This window comes from Lissotriton vulgaris, unplaced genomic scaffold, assembly GCF_964263255.1.
Source record: "Lissotriton vulgaris unplaced genomic scaffold, aLisVul1.2 SCAFFOLD_269, whole genome shotgun sequence".
Lineage (NCBI taxonomy): Eukaryota > Metazoa > Chordata > Amphibia > Caudata > Salamandridae > Lissotriton > Lissotriton vulgaris.
The window spans coordinates 566210-592973 of record NW_028241749.1 but is presented as its reverse complement, the minus strand read 5'-3'; the positions used below and the strand labels follow the sequence as shown (position 1 = coordinate 592973).

General features: G+C 42.4%; 1 protein-coding gene across 6 annotated transcripts in view; it reads right to left on the bottom strand.

Annotated features, from left to right (window-relative positions):
* Nucleotides 1–2082: 2082 nt before the first annotated feature.
* Nucleotides 2083–26764, bottom strand: part of LOC147669891 (arylsulfatase D-like) — a 567561-nt gene continuing 542879 nt past the window's right edge. For all 6 annotated transcript variants that reach the window (XM_086948166.1, XM_086948168.1, XM_086948165.1 and 3 more), the window contains exon 11: nucleotides 2083–3352. In XM_086948166.1, coding sequence (XP_086804292.1) covers nucleotides 3003–3352 — 350 coding nt within the window. In that variant the 3' untranslated portion in view covers nucleotides 2083–3002. The remainder of the gene's footprint in view (nucleotides 3353–26764) is intronic.

The window sequence follows — 26764 nt, the reverse complement described above, 5'->3', positions numbered from 1 at the left end:
GTAAGGCCTAGTTATTCCATGGACTAACACGGCGTTACTGTAATACATTTAGTAAGTGTTGACTTTATATCAGAAGCAGAAAGAGATATGCTGTTTTCACTCAAATTAATTGTAATGTAAAAACCTCTTTAATGGTGAAGTCGGATTTTAAGATACAATTCTGAAAATTCTGCATAAAGAAAGTTGGCATTTTCCAGTCTCAACCATTTGTGCTTCTGCCAGTGTCCTGGACACATACCTGTGAAAGGCTCTGCTGTTGGGGTTTGTGTATTACTTCCAGAAAGTAACACAAAGAGAGCTTAGGTGTGGACAGATCGACAATCCTAACACAATGGCTAAGGAGGTGGCTGTGCAAAGCCCCACTTACACTTCGGGGGCTATTGCCTCCTACACACAGAAAGGAATCTGACACCAGGCTTGAACCAGGTGAAAATCATGAAGTTTCGGCTCTTTGTAACCATGCATGGGCCTGATCTTACGAAGACTCTGCCTCATGTGACAACCACCAATACAAAGACCTGCTGTTCGTATCAACTGCGAACACCACTGATGAACGGCAATGCCAGATCTGAAGTTTGTGCCACAGAAACAACAGCCTGTGACGTTAAGCCTGCTCCTTATAGCCTCCTACAACGTGAATGGAATGCTTCATGCCGGATTTAGGAGACAACTTTTCAATGAGGCTAACCTGGTCATTGTAACCGACGCGTGCTCCACCAAGGTCAGCCTGAACTTGTGACTCTCCACTGGTCTAGCATGACTGAAAGTGTGGCTTTGTGCTTTTAGGTGTCATATTTTCTAAAAACCTTAATACTGAATATTTCAGGTTCTAGTATAATTGTATTTATTAAAATGTACTCTGTCTAAATTGGTTTAATAGTTTTCTCACGTTGTTTTCACTTTATCATTGTTTGCAGGGCTGACTCTAGGGCGGTGCGATCAGTGCCACCACACCGGGCGCTGACTTGGGGTGGGGGGACCTTTTTGCAAGTTTATTATCATTTAAAAAGCAACTGATGCTGCATTCCTGGCCTCCAGCAATTTTCAGGCATAAATTAAAATGTCAAGATAACTCTGGTGATTAACTGTCTGGCCTAGAATGAGAAGGAGGTTTGTCTAGTGGTAGTTTTGACTCATCCAAAGGTAAAGAGGAGGGTTAAAAGGCCTGCTGCTAAGAATGTGTACCATGAAGATAACAAAGTGCATATAATGTAAACAGGCCAGTGAGTTACTGCTTCTGTAAGAGAGCTCCTTTTGTTATGTGTTGTTTGGAAGTCAAAATCCTAATATAGAACATCCAGCTATTAACTGTCATCAAAGAGCTGCATGTAAACTGCAAGGTATATGTTGGAGCTATATGTATTTTGCAGAGTTTTTCATTATCCTAATCTTGCCAAAAGGGTTCATTTGGATAGAAACATTTTTTTCTTATTAAGGAGAACCCCCAACAAGGGTGTTACATTTTAGATCCAGAATTTGTGCTTTTCCAGAATAAGGATTCTTAAACTAAATTGCCTACTAGTATCGATGACATCTTACTCCTACACTACACCTTGTAGTCCTGTCTGATGTAACATTTCCAATACACTGATTTACACACATATGATTGTCTCTGTGCAATTTGTGTTTGATGTAAAGTGCTTTGACATCTTACACTGGTATGAGTGGTGTTATAAAACTAAATGGATCTGAGAGACAGTGGTTATGGAGACTTGAGGGGCACTGTGAAAGGGTGTTAGTGAGGGAATACGGGGCAGAGGTTGTCTTTGGGGAAGCGCCAACAGACATTGTCGCATAGGGGGACACCAGTGTTAAAGCCGGCTCTGATTGTTTGTGTGCTGCATAAATACTTTACACATTGCCTACAAGTTAGGTCTGACTGCTGTTGTGTCAAGCTACTAGGGAGTTAAGCACATGTTAATTTAGTGACTTTTGTGGTTTACCCTGACAAGGTTTGTGATTGTTACCTCAGTGGGGCTTCCGCCCCTCTCAACCAATAATCCAATGTCTTGCAGCACTCATACCATATCATGTCAGCATATTAGTACATGTATAAGTTGAGATATTACGTACTTCAGTAGCTTTTCTTTTGATATTTTATTAATCACGCAAATATTGTATATTTTTCTTAAGGTTTTTTTCTTCAACTGTATCACATTCTGTAAGGCCACTATGGAAAAAGGCAACATAAACACTTTATTGAACGTCATCAATACCTAAAGTAACAGGATCAATTACTGGGGTGGGATCTGGCTCAAACGCCACATGGTACTCCTATGCTACTAATGGATTTTTTTCTAAACCAGTGTCCATGATCCAAGCTGTTTTACTTTTTTTTTAATGTATAATATTCATATTTAGCTTGTAACAGAAACTTGAATAGATGTAGAACGATATTAGGCATGTTCCCCCACCCTCTGCCAATTCATAAATTGGGTAAGAATTTGAGGCACTCGACTAAATCAGATGTAAAAAGCCAATAGAGCATGGAACAATATCCAAAAAAGAAAAACAAATATACTGAAATTACGTTTGCAAACAACTTGGATTGCCTTGATGTGACTGGTCATACACACTAACAGCTCAATTAAAGTAATTCGTTTGAGTGGATCTGGCTATGAATGGATATGTAGAAAAAATGAATGCTTGAGAGACAAAGCCAACATAATTTCAGTAGATTGATAAACGTACATTAAATATTACAAGCATTTTTAAAGGTGGCATGAGAGTCTGAAATAGCAAGGTAAATAATGGAATAATGGAATGTACATAATTGAGAGAAATCAGAGGAAGCAGTTATGTTAAGAAGAGTAACGGACACGTATTTCATGGTTTGTAAAAATGCAGCCAGATTGGAAAGGGCGAAAGAAGGGAAAAAAACCGAAAAGTTAATCATAAACATGATAATGTGCCTGGGTAAATACAATGAATACTGATTGTTTATGACACACCATGGAGTGCACAGTTTTTGTTGAAAACAAATAAGATTTACAAATGCTCATTTAGTTGTTTGAATTATGATACTCTTTGTCGCACCAACACATAGGAAATACCCCACAGCATGGCTGTAGCCATGGTTTCCATACATTCTTGAAACCATACAGCTGCTGTGGAACTGGTGTTAGTGTGCTCCTATGTTGGCTCACTGCTAAGTCTATAACACTTAGAAACATAGCATCAGGCAACAATGGATGTTCCTCAGACGGATCTCTGGAAAGGTCAAATAGCAATGGGGGATCATGAAGGATCACATCTTGTCCAGAGCAATGGCACAGGCCTGTTGCATAACAGCCGATACTGCCTTCTGGAGAGAAGTTTGGAGTCATATAGTGAATCTTCCACACAGTGCCACCTAGTAAAGAAAAATATATAAAAATAAATATAAATGCCAAATTTCAAACTTGACTAGTAGATAACAATAACACCATAGTGGGAAAAGGTCACCAACAACATGGAGAACTCTGAGCAAGGATAAAACCTACATGAAATTGGCTAGGGAGGGAGGGCGTGTGAGTGGCTGTAAGTTTACTCGAGCATTTGCAAAGCCACTAAAATGCCCAAATCAAGATCAAGTACTCTGCAAACAGAGACAGATCACAGGACCCCTAGCTCAACAGTAGGAGCACATGGTAGATTCAAAGCTTAACTCTGCTAGGTTCTAAGAAACACAGGTATCAATAAACAGAACTGCATTAAAATACTTTACTGTTTATTAGAACATTGGAATGTTGGGAGCTCCATTGAAAACAATGGAGTGCTCTGGGCTTATAATGGCTGGTATAAGTTTGGAGCCCCAACATTCCAATGTTTCTTTGTTCACAGCTCTGGCTGTGAACAAAGGCTTCAGGGAACCTGAGGGGATTCCAATCCCCTCACGCTCCCAAAAGGCTTTGTTTTTTTTTAGGAACTGTTATATAGGCTTTGTATTGAAATTCTTGGATATCTTTCAGAGAGTGGTCAAATGTTTAAAAACATTTCTAATTCATTTAATGTGCTTTTTGAGCGGAATCAGGAATAATAAACAGGACGAGGAGCAAGTGCACCTAAATTGCCTGAAGATAGGGTTGGCACCTGTTTATTTATTTGTTTATTTGGACGTTTTATATAGCGCGAACAAGACCCTTGCGGTATCAGAGCGCTTTACATGTCAGATGTAGAAAACAAGAGTAGACAAAGCAAACAAAGTTATAAGTGAATCGGACATACTATACTTATAAACGTAAAACGTAGCGAAAAAAAATGTGGCTATCATTGGCATCACAAATACATGGAGATGATGGACGGAGCGTTGAAACTTTTCAGACACTCAGAGAGTTGGGGCCAGGGGATATTCTAGGGCTAATAGGCAGATGCTACATGTGCTGTGTCCAGGCTGAGTCTAGTTGAAGAGCCAGGTCTTCAGTTTGATGCAGAACTCAAGTAATGAAAGGGTAGCTCTTATGTGAGGAGGTCAATCTGCTCATGCTTGATGTCGGACAATGGTTCTGCAACTCAGCGTGGGCTATTAGGAGCACTCCAAAAAGAAGGTTTGGCCATGTGAAAAAAGCTCCAGGCGAATAAAAGTACCAGGAGAAGCTGATACAAGTTTGTGGGGACTACAAAGTGGGGTTCAACAGCAGGCATCATCAAAGATTTCACTCAATCAGAATCCCAAACCAGTTCCACAATTTTGGGTCAGCGAAGAAGAAATTCTTAGCTAAAAAAGTGTTTGGCAATGAAAAGTGTCAATTTGAGGAAGGCACTGGCTTGAGATCCAGAAAGGAGAAACTTTCTTTGGTCGTTTTGATAGTCTATTGCAGACAAATCTAGCAGTATTAAAAAGAAGCATATATTTATGTGGACTACTTTTTATCAGAAACAAGGTTTCTTCTGTTTATAAAATCTGCAGCTCTTTGTGCAGAATGTGTAGAGGCTTAAACATTTTGAATTTCTTGAGACCTTCCTGCAAAATGACACCAACGTCATTTACTTATGATGATAAAATTAACTCAGCCCAGATCTGAGATCTCACTGTAAAAGAGGCTCATCGAGTTCTCTCTTAGGAGCCAATTACGATGTTGGTCAGAAAGGCTCAGAATGGCATTTGGGATGGCTTAATCCGATTCGGAACCCGTCTTTCCGACCGATTTGGAAAACCTTCTGACCAACCGATTACGATAGTCGGAAAGCATTTGAACTTCCCATCTCAGATCCAACTCGGTTCGGAACAGCATTCTGTGAAACTGAGTCCTTCGGAGTAGACTCGTACAGGTCTACGAATCACATTTCTGACCGACGTATTACAATGTCAGATTCGGACAGCCTTTCCTAATCGGTTGTTCCGACACTGATTGGCTGTCGGAATCTGACTTAGGAGGCCCCCTTCATCCGGGGATTTCTGAAAGAAGCCAGTGGGGGTACCCATGGGTCTCCTCTCTCAGACCATGCACAGTTTGGCAGGCACCATGGGGTGCCTGTCACAGGGTGCACGATTTTCCCCACCCACCCTTTCCTTCAATGGGAGCCTGTGTATTCGGTCGGAACACAGGCTCCCATTGAAGTCAATAAGAGTCTGACCGAATGATGTTCAGAACCATCGTAATCGGTCGGCCGGACTCCCCGAATCCGATTTAGGAGGAAACAATTCCGACACCGATTGGGTCGGAATGCTTTCCGACCAACATTGTAATCGGCCCTTAAATGTGAATTCCTTCAAGAAAGTCATCGTACATGAAATATGCAAGAGCCTTACTTAATAAGAGAAACCCTCATCACCTATGGACAAGTGCCCAACTTTCATAAGGGAACAAAGAACTTCAAATATTGTATGGACTATGACAGCTTTTTCTGATCAATCTGTTCAGGATGTGTGTTACCTGCTTAATTGTAAAAGCATGAATATCATACAGCTCTTCAAAAAGCTCACCTTTTCAGAGTATAAACCAAACAAATTTTGAGCCAAAATGTAAAATCACTCAGATTTACAATGTATTAAAGGTGACGATCCTCAATCAACTTCAAGCATTTATGGAGGTAGGGGAGCTGTGGGACAGGAGACAGTCAGGTTTCTTTACATTTCACAGTACTCAAACAGTACTGATTTATGACTTCAAAAACTCTTATAAATCCATGAATTGGCAGGTTAGTATTTTATTGGACCTGCCACCTGCTTTTAATATTGTATATTATCAGTGCCTCATGGATATACGGAAGATAACTTAGGTTATTGGTGGAGAAGGTGGAAACCCTACTCCGAAAACAACCGCAATCCTTGTCAGGGTGTTGGACTCGGCCCTCTCTGGCGGGTTATCCCCAAAGGTTTTGCCTCTTGTTCTCTGTACCAGTTTATGTTGGCTTTTAGGACTCTATGCACTTTGCCACTGATAACTAGTGGTAAAGTGCTTGTTCTCCCTTCTTTAAACATAGTGAAATTGGCTTACATAGTACAGCCCATTTAATTGTAAGTCATTATTATTAATAAAAAAACTTTATTCGATGTCATTGCATGAGAAATCATAAAAGTACACGAAAAAGATATATAAACACATAAAAAACAGTCAAATATATAATCATGAAGAAAACCAATAGACAAATACACGGTATGTATCTGGGAGGAGGGACAATGCTCATGGAATTACGCAAAAAACATTTCATAGAAAAGGCCAAAGTTCATTAATAGAATGCCAAGTTCTATTATTTAAAAACAAAATCTAAAATTTATAAAAAAAATATCACAGTATAATCATAATACAAATCCCGGCAGGGTTTACGGGAAAGGGTAGGCCTTCAGGAGGACTAACAGCTTGGATCAGACTAGACCTGGGCTGTTTGACCCTCCTGAATGACACCAGAAGTTCCAATATTATGTGGTTAACAATAAAAGGTCCGAAGGGAGGAGATCAATTGGAGCTCTTTAACGTTTATATAAGAGGGACAGTAAATGGCAAGTCCTCGACGATCCTAACACAGCTAGAAAATCAAATAAATATGTGCCCTCCCTCTGCCAAAATCATTGTGGCCGGCGACTTCAACTGCACATTCGAGCCACTAAGCAGTGAAGATCTCCTAGGGACAACTGAAGAGGATAGCAAATGGGAAGTGCCCCATCTAGATTTGCCACCAGTAAAAAGTTGGTCTGAAATTGTAATCCAAGTCAATGCTATAACTCTAGACTATGGCCTAAGAGCTACAAATGGCAGAACCCTATCGGACATCAAGGGGCAAAATACCTATAACAAACTTGCATGCCCCTCCGTATTGATTATATCTTTGTGGACTTACGCCTTTGGGTAGATGTCATTGATATGGAAGTGGGCCAAACCATTGACAGTGATCACAATCCCCTACTGTTAAAAATAAAGAATCGATTGGCCCCTCTCAATAAAAAATCAAATACCATTGGGAATTCCCTCGTCTCCACAAAGGAGTTAACTCTCTCTAATTGTGGCAGGCATCTAAGATGGTCCAAGGTTGCAGGGGAGGACCAAAAATGAATGGACATCTCCTCAATACTAGTGTCAAAGACAGCCGAACTTGGGGCAGTTTTAGATAATGTCCAGGGGCGAGCGATGATCCCCATAATACACCACGAGACAATTGCTCAGATTGGTGCCCACTTCCTTGAAAGACGACGCAGTGGCCATACTAGGAGACAGTCCAAAACCTCCAATTCATGGTACACTGAGTCTTGCAGGGAGAAAAGGCAAGTACTAATCTCAGCGGTAAAGGGGAAAAATCCCACTATAGTCAAAATAGCGAGGATGGAGTACAACCTATCCCTAAAGAAAGCAAAACGTGATTGGGAAGAGGCCCATTGGGAGGACTTGAAAGTTGCTAGTAATGTGGTAAATTCTAATTACCGATGCTTAATTTCTATGCGGTAAAATCAATAAGAATAACTCATAATAAATAAGAGGCAAAATCCGTGATATTTGAGGTTTCTCAAAAGGGTTTTATTCCTATAAAAGGAATTGGGTGATTAGCATATTGGCTCGAGCCAAGGTGGCATACCATTCCGTCACCACATAGGTTCGGGAAGGGACTGACAGACAGAGTCAATGGTAATATGCGAATATGCAAGTATGCGACAATACATTATTGACAGGCATTCATATATATAGTCAATGCATTACAGTAAAGGCATATGCAGGAGGCGTAACAGCTGAGAAGAGAGATAAGAATGCGTGTACGTAATACAAAAGGCGTTACAATAGGCGTGCATGAAGGCGTGAACAAGAACGTCATTGAACATGATGTTACAGATAGGCGGATCCATGAGTGAATCCGGCAGTGTCAGCAAAAATACATGGCAGAGATGCGCGCGCAGCAGTATGACGTGTAATGTACGTGTAACTTGAGGGGTGAAGGGGGACTTGACATTTAGCCCTACAAGTGTAGACGGATGTCTGGATGTCAGATCAACCTAATCCCAAATCGTATCTAATATCTCATGTTTAAGGAACTGTATTATCTGGAGGGAAAAGGTCTCTCGGACAAGAGGCTATTCTATACTGGCTATGAGTGCGTGTATGAGCGTCTATGTGTCTGCATGAGACGCGAGGGGTGCGAGGGAGGGCATGGGCCTACCATGGAAACAGAGCCATGAATTACTTGCATAGAGACAGTGAGGCCTAACCCTTTGCTCTGCAGCTGGAAGGATGTTGACATGAATCTACCAGACAGGAATGTATTTTCAAGGAGTGGAGCAGATAATTCGAAGGTTGAATACAGTCTTGGCAGGCAACGGGCTGAGCCGAGCACCGTTAGCCGCGCAAGAAGTAAGGCAGGGGTCACTTGTACAAAGGCAGTCTGGGCTGAGGCTTTCAAAGTCAGAAGGCAGGAAAAAGAGGCTCGATGGCAGAATTCAGGCCTACTTCGCCAGAGCTGAAAAACATGTGAAGTATACCACAAAAAGACGTTGGCATAGCATATTTAGAAACTGAATATTCAATCCGTTCATGGCGGATCTGAAAGAGAACATGTTTACGTTGGACGCAAATGTATTTGCGTCTTCATAGCTGGCACAGGAGGGAAGTTACATGCACTTCAAGCTAGTACATGGAGTCGGTGGGGTCTAAGATAGGGGACACAATCGATCATAAAATTTATATTACCTCAGTAATAATAGGGATTCTGCCTCCTTTTGGTCTCTAATCAAGATGAGAGATAGGAGGGACAATATCCCTATCCCGAAACACATATTGGTGACCAGGCCTGGTGGGATCACTTTTCCCAATTGTATGCGGAGGAACCCGAGACCCTATCCACCTCTCACTTGCAGAGAATTCAGGCTCCACTCACACCTGAAGATACCAATCTCTTCCAAATGAAAGAGATTGAGATTGTAATTAATTGTATTATCCCTGCAAAGGCGGCAGGCCCAGATGGCATCCCGGGCGATTTGCTCTTATCAGAACCACAGAAGTGGGCTGAATGTATTTTGCTTTTAACCAACAACATAATGAAAGGAGCAGTCCCTATATCTTGGAAAGAAGCAGAGGTCATACATATATATAAAAAGGGAGACCATCAGGACCCCGCCAACTATAGGCCTATCAGCCTATTAGATACCATGCAGAAAGTGGTTGGCAGAGCCCTTCTAAAAAGGATCCAAAATTGGATGGAGGAGGAAGATGTTCTTTCCATCTATCAAGCAGGTTTTAGGAAAGCTACCAGTACAGTGGACCAAGTGTTTAGATTACTTCTTCTCTATTGGAAAGTAGTCATAATTGGTAAGGGAAGTCTTTACCTTGCATTTAATGATCTTAAAACCGCATTTGATTTAGTGCCACGCGAGAAGTTATGGACAGTGCTCCAGGAAATGGGCTTACCTCCTTACCTTTTAAATCTTTTAATACGTCTTCACGACAAAACCTATGCCCGAGTTGGATGTGGGGATCAGGGGCAAACCACAGACAAGATACAGGTCAACAGGGGGGTTTGCCAGGGTTGTGTGATGGCTCCCACCCTCTTTTCACTTTATGTGAATGGAGTGATCAGTTTTTTGAGCCAATTCCCAGCAGATGCCCCAACCCTGGCAAGGGAAAAAATCCCTACCCTCCTGTTTGCCGATGATACTCTTTTAATCTCAAAAACCCTGATGGGCCTCCAGAAACTCCTCACCCGTTTTCAAGTGTTCTGTACACAAAGGGGCCTAACGATAAACATCACAAAGACAAAGTTCATGGCTTTCAATTCGGGGAAACACTTCAGAAACAATCTTACTCTCAATGGTTCCCCCTTAGAGAGAGTCCATTCCTTTGACTATCTGGGTATTAGGCTATCTGATAAAATGCATTAGGGGATTCACCTGAATAAAATGTTACTGAACCACAAGCGGGTGGCGGGTGCCATCGGTAGGGACCAACGGTCAACGTCAACTAGAATGGTAGCTCCAGCTCTAGTAGTCTATGAAGGTAAAGCTGTGAGCTCAGCTATGTATGGCGCTGAACTTTGGGGTCTCGAAAAAACAGATGAGATCGGACGATCAGAGAGTAAATATCTTAGAGACCTGGTATCTGTCCCTACCAATACACCACTTAAGCCCCTATTCTCCGACATGGGCAGACGTCCTTTTAGCGAGGTGGCTAGACTTCGCCCTCTTCTGTACTGGGTAAGACTAAGATGCACCCCAGAACTACATAGTTATGCGATGGGTCTTTCTGAGCTCATTCCCCTGGATACCAACAAAAGGGTTAAGTAGCTCAGAGATCTGAGGGACTTACTGAGCAAGCTAGGCTTAGCCGAAGCTTGGGCCAAGCAGGTCCCTCCGACAAAGAGTGAGATAAAAAAGATCTATTGGAATTGGGTTAACAACCAGGTCTTACATAACCCAAGGTGTGGCAGACTATCTGACGAGTTTTTCCAGCACAAACCAGTTGGATTTCTGGAACCTTATCTAGATCTCATCAAGACACCTAGAGATAGGGCACTATATATGCAGTTTAGATTTGGATCCCTATTGCTAAATACCACACTGGCAAAACGGGACCCAATAACCTCCATCTCAGCCAACTGCCCTTGCTGTGATGCACAACAAGAAACTGTAGCCCATCTATTCTTTGCTTGCCCAGCCTATAAGCAAGCAAGGGCCAAATGGCTCAAGCCTATATGCACTTTATTGGGCACTAGAAACCATCTTGATGCTCTACGAATCCTGAGAACGGGCTCCACTAGGTCCTCGCTAGTATGTGGGGTTGCCAAGTACCTGGGATGTGCGTGGATTATCCGTACAAAAGTACAAATAAAGAAGAATGTCCAAATAAATACCATCTAATCTGGGGATCTGAAAGCTAAATTATATATAAGAATGATTTATGAAGCACTGAAGAATAATTGCTGTTTTGTGTGGGTCATCTGTCTTCGCTAATCTTTAATTTTAAATCTAATGGTAGAATATCGTTCAAGATAGGAAGCCTAATTTTAGGGTGGATGGTATAGCAAAGTTTTAAAATTTGTAATAATATATGGATTGTTAATTGTATAACTTTTAAATGATTGTGAAATGCTTTTATGATACTTGCTATCGAATAAAGCTTATTTGAAATTGAAATAATACCAATCTTGGCAAAAAGTATTAATAAATCCCCATAATCAAATGGTAAAAACAGGAGAAATAAACCTATGTGAAGAACATTACATTGTGGCCCGAGACCTAAGAATCACCTTTAAGTAGGTTATTACAGCCAGAATAGTCGCTGGTGTTTCTAACAACTGTAATCTTAGAAATGCTACCCTACAATATCTAATATTCCAGCTTCTAAGAATCGGTCTAAGGTATATCTTTCTAGGTACCAAAAAATAATTACAGAATAAAGTGCAGTGCAGGGTTGATTGTAATGAAACATCATTACAGGGGCATACAAGTGAATGAGTTGCCCAAACATTTGCCACCGGGAATAAAACCATTCTAAAGAAGGAACCAAATCGAAAACGGGCCACGAGCATACGGCTGAAGCTGTTTTGTACTGTCAACAAATATTGTTGAATGCCCTCGCCACTCATAATCAATTGATTTGCCATTACTGTATGCTTTACACTCTCTTTGCACCATCTTTGATCCTCAAAATATTTCAGGCAACGAGCTTTCAGATCTTTTCTGGAGATTTCTTCCAAGGTGCTGGGATCCATAAAATATTCGGGATGACCAATGGCGTTAGTTGTCTTTTTTATATAATTGAGCCACACCATATCTTTGACACCATCTAGTTTAAGGCAGTCCCGGATTACATCCCTATTAAAGCCTGTTTCGTCTGTTGCCCAGACCTTATGCCACAATAGTAACAGCGCTATCTTGATGGTGTCTGATATGTAAGAAAGTCCCAGTTCCTGATGGCAACTGTAAATGGCAGAAGAGGTAGGGACACCCAGGAGGTAGCGAATAAAGACATTTTCGCAAGTTTGTATTATATACGATCCTTCGATGCCCCATAGACCTGCCCCATATAGCCCAGTGGAAATACATTTTGACTTATAAACTTCCAGCAGCTTTTTTACAGGTCTCCCTCCTATCCTTTTAGCAAAATTTGTGACTGCCCCCACAGCTCTGCTAAAATTCAGTTTTCTGGCCTTAATTGCCGATTTCCACGTTCCTTTCTTATCAAAAGTAAAACCTAAATAAGAAAAGGTACCAGTGTTTTCAACCTTTCTATTGTCAATAAAAACATTACATGTTATGCCTCTATTCTTGTCACAACCCATGGTAAATGTCTTAGTTATGTTCACTCTTAAGCCCCTCTCTTTCATATAAATAACAAAACTGCTAACTGCCCTTAGAAGGCCTCGTTGAGTCCTTGACATAATCACTGCATCGTCGGCGTAAAGTAGAACAGGGACGGGGCGCCCCTAATGGTCGGGTAGTCATTTTGATCTCTAGTGAGGTGTTGGCCCAAACTATTAATGTAAAGTGTAAAAAGAAATGGGGCCAATATACACCCCTGTCTGACGCCCTTTTCGATTGGGAATTTGGCAGAACACTTCCCCATCTTCCCGTAACGCACCCTCGCCTCTGCATTCTTATACATTTCCCTTATAAACAATATTAAAACCTGGTCCACCTTAAGATCTTCTAAAATGTTCCATAGCATGCCATGATCAACACAATCAAACGCTGAACTCAAATCTACAAAAGTTAGAAAAAGTTTCCCCCTCTTTGCCTTAGTGTATTTATCTATAATCAAAGCCAGATTCATTCCCTGCTTTATAGTTCCCATGCCTGAACGAAAACCATATTGGAATTTTGTTAAGAAACCCACCTCAGCCGCCCAAATTTGAAGTCTGTTTAAAATTTTTCTCCCAGCGATTTTCATTAAAGCGTTCAAGAGGGAAATGGGCCGATAGCAACTAGGGTTGTTCCTATTTCCCTTCTTAAAGATAGGTACCACTATCGCATCTGACCAGGTAGGGATAGCTTCAGAATTGGTGCTACTATTTAGTACCATCATTAACAGTGGGGCCCATAGATCTATATTCGATTTTTAGACGTCCACTGGAACCCCGTCCGGGCCTGGTGCTTTTCCTGCCACACTCTCCCTAATGGCCCTTGTCACCTCCTCTAAGGTGATGTTCAAGTCAAGGGGGAAAACTCCCTGCCCACTCGCTACTTGCTTATCCGCGGCAGCTCCCTTGGATTTGTAGAGATCCCCAAAGAAATCCACCCACCTTTCTCCCGTGATAGCCACATCTATGGTATCTACCTCTCTATCTTGGTAAAAAGGGGCATTTACGGCTTTCCAAAAACCGCTGTTGTCCTTCATTACACATGCCTGATGTAAGGCTTCCCAGGCTTCCTTCTTTAACTGACTTTTGCGCTTCTTCAGAGTAAGGCGATAAGCAATCCTTGCCTGTCTAATGTCCTCCTTAGATTTTGGAAAAGTATGCAGCATACTTTTGAGGTGGGTGTGGGCTCTGGAGCAATCTCTATCAAACCAACCCTTCACTTTAGGTCTTCCCCATCTATTTTCCCTCCTTAGGAGTCTATAAGCCTCCTCCGATATCTTTAAAAAGGCAAAATAAATGTCCTCAGTAGCACTCTCCTGTGAAAGACATATTTCTATTTCAGACTGGGTTTTACTAATTAAATTACGCAAAAAAGCCGCAGAGTCAACTCTATCCTATTTTAGGGAATAACCATTAGCGGTGGCGAGCTGCACCCTATACTCATAAGGATCCTGCCTCTTCCTATTTTTATAGTTTTTCAAAGCGAGAAGCTTTAAGCTAATTGGGTAGTGATCACTCATTGAGTTTACCTCTGTTATACACTCCAAGACGCTAGAGGCATATATATCTCTTGGGCACTATAACAAAGTCAATATTAGAGTTGCAGCCTCTCCCATTAAAAGTTGTATGGAACGGTATAGGATTAGAACACAACTCATTTGCAAAACCCAGGTCAAATTGATGAAATATGTCATTAAGCAACTCCCCACTTTTATTATGAGTAAAGTGTGAAGAAATGTCCTCTTTATCTTCGCCTAGGCCGCAAATACTATGTTCACTGTGCGCGCAGAGTGAACAATTAAAGTCCCCTACCCATATTAGAGGCATATCTCCTGTCATATTTTCCTCTATGGTTTTTAAGACATTACCTAATTCCCCCAAAACAGTCTCTTTTCGATCTGTTGGGACGTTGTTATAAAAATTCACTAAAACCACTTCCTTATGCCCTCTTAACTTCGGGTTCAAGATTTGAAGGAACTCAGACCAGTATTTGATCTTAGCATTTGATACCCCAGCCTCTACTGAGATATAAGTACACCCCCCCTTGTTGCAGCCGTGATTGGTGACAATTGCTGGAGTGTGAAATGTACTAAAGCCCTGAATATGGGTTTCCTTCTCTAACCATGTTTCTTAGAAACATAGTATATCGTACTTGTCCACAAATGACAGCCACTCAGGATCATGTACTTTGGCCGCTAGGCCTGCAATGTTCCAGATCAGGATTTTACAGGAGCTCACTTCGTCCCCTATCTCTTTTACATTTTCAGATGTTTCCTGTGGGGTACTTATCTGACCAATAATATTTATCTTTTCCATGGTACTTGGGGGTCGATCGGTGGAAACATTATCAGGCTGGCTACTATTTTTCACCCACATGGGAATAGTCTCTTTGATACATAAGTTGTTACCAATATTCATCTCACTATTTCCCGTGCTATCCTCCGTCCCTGAGGACATAGCAGAGTTCCCATGAGTTTCCTTCCTAGCATGTGTATCAAACTGTCAATCCTGGTCATCCAACCGTGTCAAGGATTCAAAACGATTTGGATGTGACCAGTTTGTGCTTGTGAGTTGTGCATCTTGAAAATCCCTAGCTGATCTCCTACCAGAAAATACATTAACAGGACGTCTCAATTCAAAGTTTGTGCTTGTCTGGGCTGGTGGGTAAATAAATCCTAAAGGCAATATGTTAATATCATAATAATCATAACGATTGATCCCTGCCCTATTCAAGATCTCCCTGGTTATCTGGGATCGCTAAAAGTCAAGACTATGCAGTCCCCCTTAAGCTCTTTTCGCCCTTTCCCCACCCATGGAACTCGTCTGGCCATTTTAAAATACTTAAATAAAGGATCACAAAGGCTGGTCCGCTTTCCCAGCCAATGTAATGATTTATTACGCAGCTCCCTCCATATTTCTTGGACCGAGTGCTCCAGTTCTGGGAAATTTGCTAAAATAACCACATAAGGGGTAGCTGCTGGGGGTAGATCAAGGCAGATTTGCCCTCTCATAAATTGGTCTGGTCTTTGGTCCCCTCGAGGTACAATCACACCTGTACCTGTATTGCTGTCAGTGGGTTTCCTCTGTTCCCTGTCATTCTTCCCTTGTTCACCTACTCTACTCAATCTCTGCACTGGGATAATATTATTAGGGTCTCTAGCCACAGCTGTGGTATTAATTATAATAACAGGAGTATTTATGCTGGGATCCTGCAAGCCCCCAGTATTGCTATGCATCCCCTCTTTATGATTACCTGTAATACCACGTATAATAGTTTCTATATTAGTCACCTTGTCTAATAGTAACCCCAGGGCCTGTGTAATGTATGATTTTAAGGAGTCCATGGTATTCTGGAGGCCGTCCATTATCCTTTTCTGGCCCTCCAGTATTGCGGCAATAGAGTTATCACCCACACTATGTTGATTTTTCTTCGTATAGGTTTTACGAGCAGTTTGTTTCTTAGTGCTTTTTCTCTTTTTGGCGCCCTTTTCAGTGTGGCCAGAGATCAATTCTGGGTCAGATACTTCAGTTGCCTGGCATCCCTTCAAACGTGCAGATATCTTACTACGTTTTGAGGGAGGGTGTGAGTCCTCTCCCGTCTCATTATGATCACTTAAAATTGTTTGATCATCCACAATCTGTATACATCCATTCTGCGGGCTCCTACGATTACCAGCCTTTTGATTCACTATAGGACTAGTAGTATCCCCTTTCTCCACTACATGTGTCTCTCCCCCCCCCCCTTTGTTAATGTTTCTTCCACCATGTGGATTTGTTCTTCGATAGCTCCCCTAGCCCCTGTGAGGTAGGTCAAAAGTGATTTCTGCCCTGCCTCATTCAGCTTGGATGTTACATTACTCAATTTGCGTTTAGACATCTTTAAAATACAATAATGGGGTTATGTACTATACCACACTCTCAAAGTACTCACAAAAAGGTCCACTCTCTTAAGATGTATTTCGGGGATCAGTTCTCAGAGGGGGGCCCAGCCCAGCCTCCTCCGGTCCCCGACGGGCACGGACGGACCCGCCCATGGCCCGGGCTTTGCTCGGGCGAGCACGCGCGCGTCCTGCGCCGCGAGAGCACACGATGTAACAAATGGCCCAAGGTCGGAACAGGAAGCTCCCCGTCTCATGCGAGAGAGCAGTGCGCTATGGGTGATGTAGTCCGGGCAGTGCGCGGTCCGCGGTTCTGGCGGGAGCAATGCAGGGTGCTGGTGTAGTCAAAGCAGGCAGGAGTCTCCCACGGGCAGGATCAAACGCAGCAACTGGGCGGTAAGAACAATACAAAGCTGTAGGAGGGCACTATTCAGATGGTACTACATGAACCCAGGGTCTGTAAATTAAAAGCTACTAGTGAGCCTGCAGTACTCATTGAGCCACCCACTTAAGTAGCCCTTTAAACATGCCTCAGGCCTGCCATTGCAGCTTGTGTGTGCATTTTTCAAAAGGCCATTTCGGCCTGGCAAAATAATCATTTGCTAGGACAAAACCTCCCTTTTTTATACAGATAAGTCACCTCTGGGGTAGGCCCTAAACAGCCCATTGGGAAAGGTTCAGTATTTTTAAAAAGATGGACATGTACTGTTATATTTAAAATGTCCTGGTAGTAGAAAACTCTTATATTTGTTTTCCCTACTGCAAAGCCTCCTCTCCCACAGGATAACCTTATTACATTTAATAAGTAATAACTTTTGATTGGGAGTAGGGAGTAATGTCGAGTGTGGTCTCTACAGAATTGTAATTTAAAACGCTCTTTAATGGTAAAGTCAGATATCAAGTCACAATTCTGAAAATACCAGATTTAGAAAAATAACATTTTCTTGTCCTATCCCTTTGGTGCCTGCAGCCTGTAGCTTGGGAAACAAGACCCTGCTGTAGGGCTTTGTGTATTCCTCCCAGACAGTGAGGCAAAAGGGCTAAGGTGTTGTCGAGATGAGTGGGTGTGGAGCTGTTCCTTGCCCCACTTGAACTTCAATAGGGATTATCTCTAGCACATACAAAGAAATCTAACACTAGTCTTCTGTCACCCTAAACTTCAACTTTTTAGAGCCTTGGCAGGGAAAGGAAGGACCTTTTCAGGGCCATGTGGTTGTAACCTAGGCATTTATCCCACTTTAAACTCAGATGTTTTGCTACCTGTGAAATGCTCTAAAGTTTTTTCTGGAGTAAATCTGAGAATTGAATCTTGACTTTCATCCATATACTAATGACCATAGGGTGATGGTCAGGATACTACCAGCAGTTAAGTCTGTGGGTGTTGATTCAATAACATATTGTCCTTTAAGGAGCAGACATTAAAGGTGGACAGTCCACTGATCATCGTTTACAGCTGGTTTGAACATTACACCACAGGTACTCACCTGTGCGCTGCATTATTCAATCACATCTATCACACTTGCAAGGTCCATATCAGCAACATAACATGCTGAAACTAAGGAAAATCATTGCACAAAAGTATAAGGTGCTGAGTCTGGCGTATAAAGTTTCTTAGACAAACAAGCAGTCTAGCTGAAGAGCCTTTTGTTTAGTTTTCACCTGTTTATATAGCTAGGTGCCACAGAACCAATCAGGAATTGGGTCCTAGGGTGAAGAAATCCAAAGTAGGTTTTTGTATGTTGATAGCTCCTGCAATCTCCGGATTCCACAGTGAAAAAATATAAAGTGGGTTGTTATATACTGGTAGCTCCTGAAAGCTCAAGAATGGTACTAAATTGGCATTCTGGATAAAAAAAAGTAAATTTAAGTTTACAAAGTTCTTAAAACTAAGCTATTAAACAGACCACATACCACCAGCCCACAGCAGGTCAACTTGAGGGAGTGAGCCATTGTCTTTCCTCTGCATTTAATGCTCTGGTTTACTCTAGGCACATTTCTACCTATGTGTGGCAAATAATAGTATCAATTACAAACAAATAGCCAATGCTAATGAAGGTCCTCTAGGCAGAAAAAGGATAGGCATGAGGAGTATGATCATGGATAAAAGAGAGTAGATGGTGAAATGTGCAACAGCATGGGTTGAGGGTGTGAGGCAAGGAGCACAGAAATTATGAGAGAAGAACACGTGATAAGATCATCTCTGTCATTGTTAAGGAACAGGTTAGACAGAGAACTGAATTAGAAGGAGGGGGTAGGAAACATGAACCTCTGAGTCTCTTCTATGTCACTACCCAGTAGTTTGATAAAAGGAATCATCTAAAATCCAGCAAGGGGGTCGTCATTCTATAGGAGGCAGATGTGATTGAAGTCAGCAAGCAAGCTTGTCATGTTGACTCACGTTGGATGCAGAACAGCAACTTAACAAGAGCACAACTGTCCTCAAGGCATGCTTTCAAGTTTCAGTAAAGCAAGTTGATTTCTTCTGCCAATTGAATCAGCGATGTAGCATAGAAATGTGGTGCCTTCCGCATGAGACATGCTGTGATGTATATTGGTTCCCCTTGATGATATCTCTCTCTTCTATGGTAATAAGTCTTTTGGACTAGTCCAGTCTGGATTGAACTCATGAAGGAGAAGTGGTTTAATTGTAATGTTGTTGACATGCTCACAACTTGGCCATTTGGTGGTGTACTGGGCCAATATATTTATCTCTCAGTGTCTCTTTTCCTTATCTGCCAAAATTAGAAACATATCAAAAATGCCATTCCCAGTAATAGGTACTATGTAAGCTCTACACTTACATTACATTTATTGACCTCTGATAGCAGGGCTGGAAGGTTGGCAATGCAGTGACCAATAAAAGGCTCCTATTACAAATAAACATTTTCAACTAAAAATAAAGTGCAATTATCATACAAAGTCATTAAGTGCCATGCCCTCCAGGCATAAGAGAAGTATTGGAGAAATTATTATGGATTCAGACTGGTACCTGGGATATTCAAAAGGTGAGAAATCTGCAGGTACATGTATCCATCAGAATGATTGCTTTATATCGGCGAGTCTTTCCACCAGGATCTGAAAAGCTAATAGGTAGTGTAAAAAGCACTTTTCTACGTTACCTAAGGCCATTACCATGGGTCTTGTCCAGCACAAGGGTAAAACGTGCAGCAGCAGCACTACGGATGAAGCAGAGAAACAATCTCCTAAATAATAAACGTAGGATTCCTCTACTGTGGAGACATTGAAGCTCATGTCCTGTTCTGGGAGAGGAGAGAGCATACTTTACAGTGAGTGAAGTGGGCTGATTGCCTGAATGTCAACATTCCTGCCCATGGTGGCTTGTCATATAAAGAACAGCTTTGCATGTCCAAACTGGCAAGACTCTATTTCTCAACTTCGTGGTTGATAATGTTGAGTTGTGTTCCCACTCTTACAGGAAGAGGACTCTGCAATGGCGGCCATAACCTGAGTCCCTGACTCACGATATAATGTGCGAGGTATCGAAAGAGTAGTTACGGCATTAATAATACCTTGTAGTGGTTCAGCTCTAGTTCTTCTAAAGTATTACATTAGGGAACACTGTTCTCCAGGAAAGAGACAGGAAAGGATGTGAGCCCTGGGCCATCTTCAGAATTACACAAACTGGAAGATACATTGTAAATGGAGAAAATTATTAAACCTATATATTTGTGAGGCATGATATGTATACCTGCAACTATCTGAGTAAGAGTGGCTGCAATTGGGAATTTCATTATTTTTAGCCCCCACCGCTTACAGTCTATATTTCCGATCATGCATGTGCCTTCTCATGTAATCTGTCCAAAGTAAAACATTGACAAAGACCTCTGCTTCTGGGACACATCCTAAATCCCCATCCATATATGTTACTCTTGCCTGTTGCTATTTTCCTACTCATCAGTGTTCGTGAACCTTTTGGCATGTCTAAGAACCTATTAACGCAATGTTATGTAGAATGCAGTACAATGGGTTGGAGGAACACACCTTACTTGTATGTGCTGGAGCCACTTAAACCTCTAAATCTGAGCTTTATTAAACACAATATATGGTTCATAATGCTCCTAGTCCCAATGTGGTCTACAATGTTTCTAGCCTACTGAGCACCTTGCTGTCCCTACGGTTAGGCAGTTTCTGTGTAGTTGCCTTTATTATTTAGTCCTTATTAGAATTATATTTTGCTTGTATATCTCTTACATACCCTCATTCATCACACTGCCAAACCCTGCGTCCAATAACATGATAACTGCACCTCGGTGGTCATCATGCACAACATGAAAACATTTCCCACATTTTCTCCAAAACTGCACATTTCTAAACACAAACAATACATGTTGTAGAATACTATCTGTTTGAGTAAGCACTTTAGTGCCCCAAATTCCAGCAGTGAGCACTACATAAATTCTACAATACAATAAAATACTAGAAGTGAGCGGCTTCTCTTAATGGACAGATTAGGGCTGCAAAGCTCCCACAAATGCACCAAGTAACACTCATTTTGCTGAGACATATATGGTCAAAATTAGGAGTGTGTAAAGTTACTACTAGGCAGGACTCAATGTATTTCTTCTTCAAATGCAGGTAGTGCTGGACTTCTCTGCTATGCTGAGGGTCAGTGAGAATTGACTAAGTGCCCACGAATCAGCAATTGTGACCAGCTTTAAAGTGGTCAGGGTTGGTCTGATTTTTCTGGGCTGGCAGGGATCGATCTACATTCATCTTCTAATGCCAATAAAGGCAGATTGCAATCATATCTCTGTAATAGGAAGGATCAGAAGGATGCAAAAAGACATTGCAACCAGCTTTGAAGTGGTAATTGGCAGGTTTTTTTCCAGTCTGGTGGGGTTCTGCGTACTTTAATCATCTAATGCCACTAAAGGCAGATTGCCTCTTTGAAATGCAAAGTGTCTAGAGGTTGAGACCAGGTGTCCCGGATTTTGCAAGGCTAGCTTAAGACATATCAACTAGCTTTAAAATAGTAAGGGAAAGTTTCAGTTTTCTCTAAAATGTGTTTACAGGGCTCAGAGTTTGTGGATTGACAAGGCAAGCATAGGCTCTGCTCTCCGAGGGCAGACCTGAACTGCAGTCTCTCGGCTGGCTGGAACCAGCATTCGGAAAAATAGAATTAGGGTTGTCTAGGACAGGAACTGGCTGATATTTGCTACTACTTTCTCAGATGAAAGGCCTTTTGCTAGAGAAGAGAGCAGGGTTGATAATGGAGGAGGGAGAGAATGAGAAGTGAGTACAGAAGGGAAGTTAACTTATGGAAACATACATAGAAGTTATCTGCAAGACTCACTTGTCAGAGAAGAGCTGGGCTAAGACTAAAGAAAATGAGAACTACCAAAACTGTGCCATGTAGCAGTCCTAGCCGAATCAATGGAAGCAGAGAAAATCTCCTTTCACCATCTTGTCTCTTCTTTAGCCTGAAATGTATTTTTCCTACTAATAATGAAGGTGTAATTTGCTTGGGAGGAAATTCAACAATTTGATTAGATTACCTTCTTGATTACACATGAACAGCAAGGTTCTCTGGGATGTAAGAAAAGTATTAGGCTTGTATGGAGGGCAGATGACAGAGGAGTGATGTGAGGCACATTGATCTGCTGTTGCACTGTCAGTGAATCAACCAACCAAGTGCTTTGTCTCTTAGCCTCAAATGTGCAGGTTGCCAGTCTGGTTAGGGTGTAAATCACAACACAACTAGTGCTCGACTGACTGATGCTAGTCTGCCTTCGGGAGCTTCAGACAGGCTTGGGGGATATACTGCTACAGAAAATGTTGGATTCCATTGGCCTAGCAGAAGTAGGTTGATGATGGGCCTTTTAAAGATAGTGTAGTTTCTTCTTTTTTTTACTTTTATTTTTCAGAGTTTTATATAGCGCTAACTAGACCAGAGAAATCAGGTGTCAGAGCGCTTTACATGAGCACCAGTTTCGTTACAGATGGACACATTCATTTTTGTTAAGCACAGGGAGATTGAGTGATTTGCCAAGAATCACAGGACGTTGAGCGTCATTGCCGAGACTCAAACTCGGTTTCCCAGCTTCGAGGTCGACCGCTCTAGCCGTAAAGCTACATTCACTTCTTCATTCATGGGTTGTGTAGGAAATCTGCCTTTTCTGCCTGGTCACCCTGGATTCTTCTCTTCTTACTGGACTCTATATTTATGCTGGTTTTAGAATTCTGTGCAATTTATCCCTGCTAACCAGTGGTTAAGTGCCTAGCTCCCCCCTTAGTCATGGTCAAAATGGCATATTCTTAATTGGTATATTTAACATAGATGTCAGTCCCTAGTAAATGGTTCAAATTTGTACGCAGGGCTGATCAGTAAAATCACACTAAAGAACTGCAGCGACTGTTGTGCCGTCCGGTATAGTGAAATTTTAAACGTGGCTTCAAGCCTAACATTGCAGCCTGACTGCGGCGATTTAAAGACTGCAATTCAACCTGTCAATAAACAAATTTGAAAGGTCAAAATCTCCCTTGTAAATATTAATAAGCTACCCTATAGGCTTTGGAGTCCACAAAGCAGATGAATGGTCTTAAAAAGTAGGTCCTGTAGGAATTTAATGCTAGCATGTCCTTACAATGATTAGCACCCAAAAACTATTTTTCATTGTGGCAGGCCAGCTGTGCTAGGTAGAAGACCAATTAGAGGTTAAAATCCTAGTGCAGTATCTTGGGAATGGGACTATCTAAAAAAATAATGAATCAACTATTCAATGGTGAAGTCTGATTTGTCACAAATATTTAGAAAATGTGATTTTATTTACCTTTTCCCTGCCTGAAGTTCCTAGAGGCTAATTTGCATTTGCTCTCCTACTTCTAACAGCCAGGGATTAGCATTTTAAGAGGTGTAAAATGTCTCCCAGGAGCAAACAAAAGGCTGACCTGAAGTGGCAGAGATGACAACCCGTAACCTTCTAGAATAAACAGGATGGGGCCTGTGAGCATCCTTTTCAACATTACCACGTCAAAGCCTGCTTGACAGGTCAACTGGGTTTACATATAACTTATTGAAGAGCATCGTTCAGGATGCTAAAACAATCCTTTTGTATTCACTGTCTGGTTGCTGGAAACACCAGAAAGACCGTCACCCAGGCACTCGTCACCCATTGCCTCGACTACGGCAAAACTTTCTATGCCGGTATCTCCACCCAGCCCCTCGGAAGACTCCAGACCATACAGAATGCTGCAGCCAGACTCATCCTGGACCTCAGCAAACAGGCTCAGATCACCCCCCACCTCAGGGAACTCAACTGGCTCCCCATCCAGAAAAGATGTCAGTTCAAGATCCTCATGCATGCCCACAAGGACATGATCAAGGACCGGCCTACATCAACCACCGACTAAACTTCCATCTATTTGCTCAACACCTGCACTCCTCACTAGCAGTTGTGCACAGCCCCGCATCTGTCGCAGAGGCTCCTTCTCCTACATTACTGTCAAGACCTGGAACGAACTGCCCCTCCATCTTTGGACAGCACCCTCCCTGAAAGGCTTCAGAAAGAAACTCAAGATCTTGCTCTTCAGCAGAGACGTCGCAACCACAGCGCCCAGATACCCCTACGGGTGACAGTGCTGCACTATACAAATTTGATTGTTTGATTTGATTAAGTGCTGTTATTTTCTGATGTGATGTTCTATTGCTATACACAGTTATTCATAGTTATGAAATGCCACCTCACCTTTGACCAGGCCATACAGAGTCCCCCAGGGTCCGCCAGCCAGGCAGTAATGGGGAGGCAATAAGAGAGAGCGGCTGCCGCCGTTTGCCAACGTGGGATCCACCTCTCCATATTTGACACAGCTCAGCTTTTACTTGGGCGGCTGCTCTTTGGGGCTACAGATTCCTTAAGGCCCGAGTAGGGTGTCGCTGCAGGGGCACCACATCAAAGGCACCATGACCACGCTGCACTACTCCATTGCTGCCTTGAACTCAGGGCGGGCCGCAAAGCCCAGCAGGGCACGCCCGTTCATCCTTCTCCAGCTGGCTCATGCGGCGAAAGGATTCAGAGGCCTCTAAATATACCAGTGTCAGTAGGAGTACGCCAGGGGTTAAACTGGGCACCTTACGTGACAGTGCGCCCAGTAGAAATGCAGGATTTTGTCGGATATTATCAGTGCCGGCGGAGGCTCCGGGGAAGGCCGTCTAGGCAGCCATCTTGCCCAGCCCCACCCCCCCAACTTACCACTACTTGGCATGGAGAAGGGGGATGTAGCAACTTCCCAAAGGGTAATGGGTCCGTGGCACGTGAGGGGCTCCACAGTGTAGGTGATTTATACCATGATGGGGCCCTTATACCTATGGAGGAGCTTGTCACACACACTGATCTCCTACCAGGGCAGTGCCTATTACACCCTTCCTTTGTACAGTCACTGGTGATGCAATGGGGAGACATGCAGCAGGGAACCACCCCTACACCTCACAATCCAATACCTACACGTAATAGGAAGGGACTGTCACTTGACACGTGTAATCACGCTGTTATTCCCCTAACTGCACTGCACCCACACTGGGACACGGACTTGGGCATCCTTGCTCTGATAGAAAGTGACAGGGAATGTTAGCTTACCCTCCGTTGATAGCCCACAATGCCCGCTTCAAATGAATACAATTTCACATACTGCATATAGATTATTTAACCCACCACAAAATCAATCGATACTTTCATCACACAGGTTCTGTCTGCCCAGGGTGCGTTGCCTCAGATGCAGATCTTTTGTACATGTTTTGGACCTGTCCATCTCTTACCTGGTACTGGCTGGACATTACGGCACACTTAGTGTAGTGGAGGGGCCTTCCCACATTATGCACCTAGGAAGTGTGCCTGCTGGGTCTAATACGTCCTCCAAGTCAAATAAAGCTGTGGCATGTTTCATAGACCTGGCCCTTATCCTAGCCAAGGGCCTGATCACCCGTAAATGGAAATTAGCAACCCCTCCTACAACTTTGTCCTGGGACACTCTCGATGGTAGCCTGGGCACTGGCAGAAAGTAAAGCATCACATAGAGAGTAAACACAAGGTCCATGCAAATACCCCATCTCTAATAGCTGGGACACTCTACTGGAGAGCAAACAGAAGGGTTTGCAAACTGAGGTACAACCCCCTTAGAGCACCTTACTTGCTGTTCCCCAGATACATTACAACCTCTGATACTGACCAGGACTCCTGTCTGACCTTCATATTCCATACAAGCAGTTCACGGTACATCCTTGACTGCACTCAGTTGTCACATTGTTAACTGTCACACGTAGGATGGAGGCATGTTACGTTCATCTTAGTTGCAAACAGTTCTGTTTTATTGTATGCTTGGCACATGTTAACATCGCCTATGGCTAGGCACACTCACTTAGGTTCTAGTGGTGCATTTGTTTATAACCATCAGTCGTTCATATTGCTGCATTGTACGGTAATGCGTTATGCCATCTGTAATGTTCATACTGAACAATATGCTTTGTAGGCTGTTCAACACCAATTTCAATATCAAAATGGCAATACAAATATTTTTAATGGATAAAGGAAGGAGGAACAGTTGAATAAGGATTGTCCCAATGCCCATTCCAGAAAAGAAATGAGAAATTACCTCCTTAGGAGAAAATCTGAACAAACACTAGATTAAAATATGTGTTGTTTAATCGCCTTCACGGGACATACCTACCCTTTCTAAATTTAGGTTGGATTTACCCATGAACCACAATGTATCCGAGGGGCTTCTTCCTTCATAATTCATATGACCTATGATTGAACCATTCTAGACCGAGGTATAGACCAGACTGCATGCTATTATGAGAGGAATACCCACACTTACAGTTACAAAACACCTGCTTGAGATTATTCCCAAACCAGAGAAAAGAAAACGAAACAGTAGGTTTGCTGCACTGGGTACAATTTGTGCATGTCCCAGCCCCTTTTGAAAAACTTTCCCAGACCCAGGATATTTTTGATAGTTTTTGTGAGAGAGGAAGACAGCAAGATGTTTACACTATGACAGGACAAATCAAATATAGAGGCAGGGAAAAGCCAGACACTCAGACTTCTGAAATTGTAAGATGTGCACCGAGGGGTATATAAAGTGAGAAACTGAATACATGTCCATTCTGAGAAGAATTGTATTGACTCTAGGATAGATCTACTCTGATATGGAGATAACGAATAGTGAGCAAATAA